The sequence below is a fragment of the Helianthus annuus genome, chromosome 17 (genome assembly GCF_002127325.2).
Source record: "Helianthus annuus cultivar XRQ/B chromosome 17, HanXRQr2.0-SUNRISE, whole genome shotgun sequence".
Classification (NCBI taxonomy): Eukaryota; Viridiplantae; Streptophyta; class Magnoliopsida; order Asterales; family Asteraceae; genus Helianthus; species Helianthus annuus.
In genome coordinates, this window is record NC_035449.2 from 118,131,576 (window position 1) to 118,134,271 (window position 2,696).

At 36.0% G+C, this 2,696-nt stretch overlaps 1 protein-coding gene across 1 annotated transcript; it reads left to right on the top strand.

The window, feature by feature from the left end:
- The first annotated feature begins 257 nt into the window (after positions 1-257).
- LOC110923078 (LEAF RUST 10 DISEASE-RESISTANCE LOCUS RECEPTOR-LIKE PROTEIN KINASE-like 2.1) lies at positions 258-2,241 on the top strand. Its single transcript, XM_035986301.1, has 3 exons — positions 258-369; positions 809-838; positions 928-2,241. Exons 1-3 carry the CDS (start codon positions 258-260, stop codon positions 2,073-2,075), a joined length of 1,290 nt encoding a protein of 429 aa, XP_035842194.1. The 3' UTR covers positions 2,076-2,241.
- Positions 2,242-2,696: the final 455 nt, after the last annotated feature.

Below are 2,696 nucleotides of genomic sequence, written 5' to 3' on the forward strand. Positions count from 1 at the left end.
CCTTATGATCCGTACTTAGAGATTAGGTATGCGTCGTAATCATGTCAGCGACGATGACAACAACAGCAGATCTATACCTCTCGTCCAACTCTCTCCCTCTCATGCGATAATCGGGTGAAACCCGTGTGTTTAACTGAACCTATGACTCTGATACCACTTGTTAGGTATTAGATCAGAGTAGGCTCAGGCGGAAGCGAAACAAGCACATAAACACACTCGTAGAAAATAAAGAACACGAGAATTTACCTGGTTCGGTCATGGTGACCTATGTCTACGGGTTCCAACTAGGGTTTCACTTTTATCATATACTCACAATTGTTCAAAGCATGACACAGATTACAGTTATGTCATGGGTTTATATAGAACAAGGTTAGGTTAACTCCTTAGTCAACAAGTTAACTAAGTGGGACTAAAACCTAATTAGGTTGCCCTAATTAATTAGGGCCGACTATCAAAGTCTACGAACCCAACAGCTTCCTTTGTCAGTATCATTATTTTTAGAAAAGTTAAAAAGGTTTGAGGATTAATAGTTAGGCAAAATCAGTAACATGGTAACTTAATGATTTTGGCTGTTCTTTAACTTTGAATAAAAAAGCTGTTAGAGCCCACTCTTTTTCTCCATTCAACTACTTGATTTGCCTTGAGTGGATGCACTGAAGGACACTACTTCAGTCTCCATAAACTGGGAGCCCACTACTCATGCTCTTTATGTTTTCAAATAATCCTTGAACACCAGCAACACTTTTACTAAATTATTTATTTTTATAACGTTTAACTAATTTTGTGCTTGATTTTCTTGGTATTCCAGGTACCCATCCAAATTTGACAATGAAACTGGGTACGTTTTGTCTCATTTAACTGTGGTATCCTAAACTAATATTTTAAAGTTGTTTTTACATAACACATTTACTTTTTTATTTATCGCAGTTATTGGAGTTGGATCTGTACTACTATCAATTTTTATTGTGATTATTTTCATAATATACTTTATATTAAAACCACCATCGAGAAATTGTGTATCCTTTCTAATTAAGCATAAAACCGAGGACGACAAAAATATTGAGGCCTTTGTTAAGCAATATGGTTCGTTAAGTACGCAAAGGTACAAGTACAAGGATATCAAGAAAATGACTGGCTCGTTTAAAGTTAAATTAGGACAAGGAGGTTTCGGACAAGTGTTTAAAGGAAAGCTATGTGATGGTCGACTTGTGGCGGTTAAAGTTTTAAATTCCTCCAAAGAAAATGGACAAGAATTTATTAATGAAGTTGCAAGCATTGGTAGGACTTCCCATGTTAATATTGTTACTCTCTTGGGATTTTGTTTTGACAATAAAAAAAGAGCTCTTGTATATGAGTACATGCCGAACGGATCATTAGAGAAGTATATATATAGTCATGTACATGCGGGGACAAATGAACATATAGGAGTAGAAAAAATGTATGAAATTGCACTTGGAGTAGCATGCGGTCTTGACTATTTGCATCGTGGGTGCAACACTCGGATTCTGCATTTTGACATAAAGCCACATAACATACTGCTTGATGAAGATTTTTGTCCCAAGATAGCAGATTTTGGGCTTGCTAAGTTGTACTCGAGGAAAGAGAGTATTGTTTCTATGTTCGAGGCTAGAGGAACAATAGGTTATATTGCTCCAGAAGTTTACAATAATAACTTTGGAGGAGTCTCTCACAAAACGGATGTGTATAGTTTTGGGATGTTGTTACTAGAAATGGCGGTAGGGGGTAGAAAAAATGTTGACGCGGGTGTTGGTTCTGGGCGTACTAGTGAGATATATTTTCCTGACTGGATCTACAACCGTCTTCATAAGAATGAATTCCTATTAGATAGTGTAGCAACTAGAGAGGAAAATGATTATGCAAGAAAGATGACAATAGCAGGTTTATGGTGCATACAACCTGCTCCAAATCAAAGGCCGTCCATTAATGAAGTGATAGAAATGTTAGAGGGAAGCATGGACACAATGGAAGTCCCTCCAAAACCGTTCTTTTCTTCTCCACCACGATCGCCAGCTACTATATATAGCACATCAGAAAGCATGCAAGAGGCAATATAATTCAGAAAGCATGTAAGAGATGCCATTCACAGCCACTCAATCTGAGTCTCTGCCTCTCTGGATTGTCACAACCCTGTTGGATGTTTGCTTATTGGCCTTTCACTTACCCACCCTTGATTTATCCGAACCTTAAACCTGAAAATATTCATCGATACTTGCATTCAGTTTGTACGTGGTTCCTGTATGTATTGCTACTTTGTTCCAAACCTATCAAATTATTAAAATTTGAAATACACATTTTTAACTTCGTTCTTTTCTAAAACAGTTTATTCCCACAAAAGCTCAAAAGTAATGTTCAGTTGGTAACTTTTGGGAAATTTGTAGGACGGTTTCTTCATTACTTGCGTGAGATTATGGTTGTGATGTATTTAGAAATAATGTTATATTTTATTAAATTGTTTTAGAATAAATTGACATTTTAGTGTCTGAGTTTTTGTCCAAGTTACCATTTTAGTCAAAATAGTTTCTTTTTCTCCTCTGGGTCCTTGACATTTCCTTTTTCTTGTCATTTTGATAACATTGCTTAACTTAGTCTAAAAACCAGGTTATAATCAGGGGTATTTTTGGCATTAAATTATTATAAGCTTTATAAATTATGTTGTAAACTACCCATGTTTATCA

Excerpts from the sequence above, each read along its gene's own strand:
- LOC110923078 (XM_035986301.1), top strand. The coding sequence starts at position 258 with ATGGTGACCTATGTCTACGGGTTCCAACTAGGGTTTCACTTTTATCAT. Across the intron at positions 370-808 it reads ATGGGTTTATATAGAACAAG|GTACCCATCCAAATTTGACA; the intron begins GTTAGGTTAACT and ends TTGGTATTCCAG. Across the intron at positions 839-927 it reads AAATTTGACAATGAAACTGG|TTATTGGAGTTGGATCTGTA; the intron begins GTACGTTTTGTC and ends TATTTATCGCAG.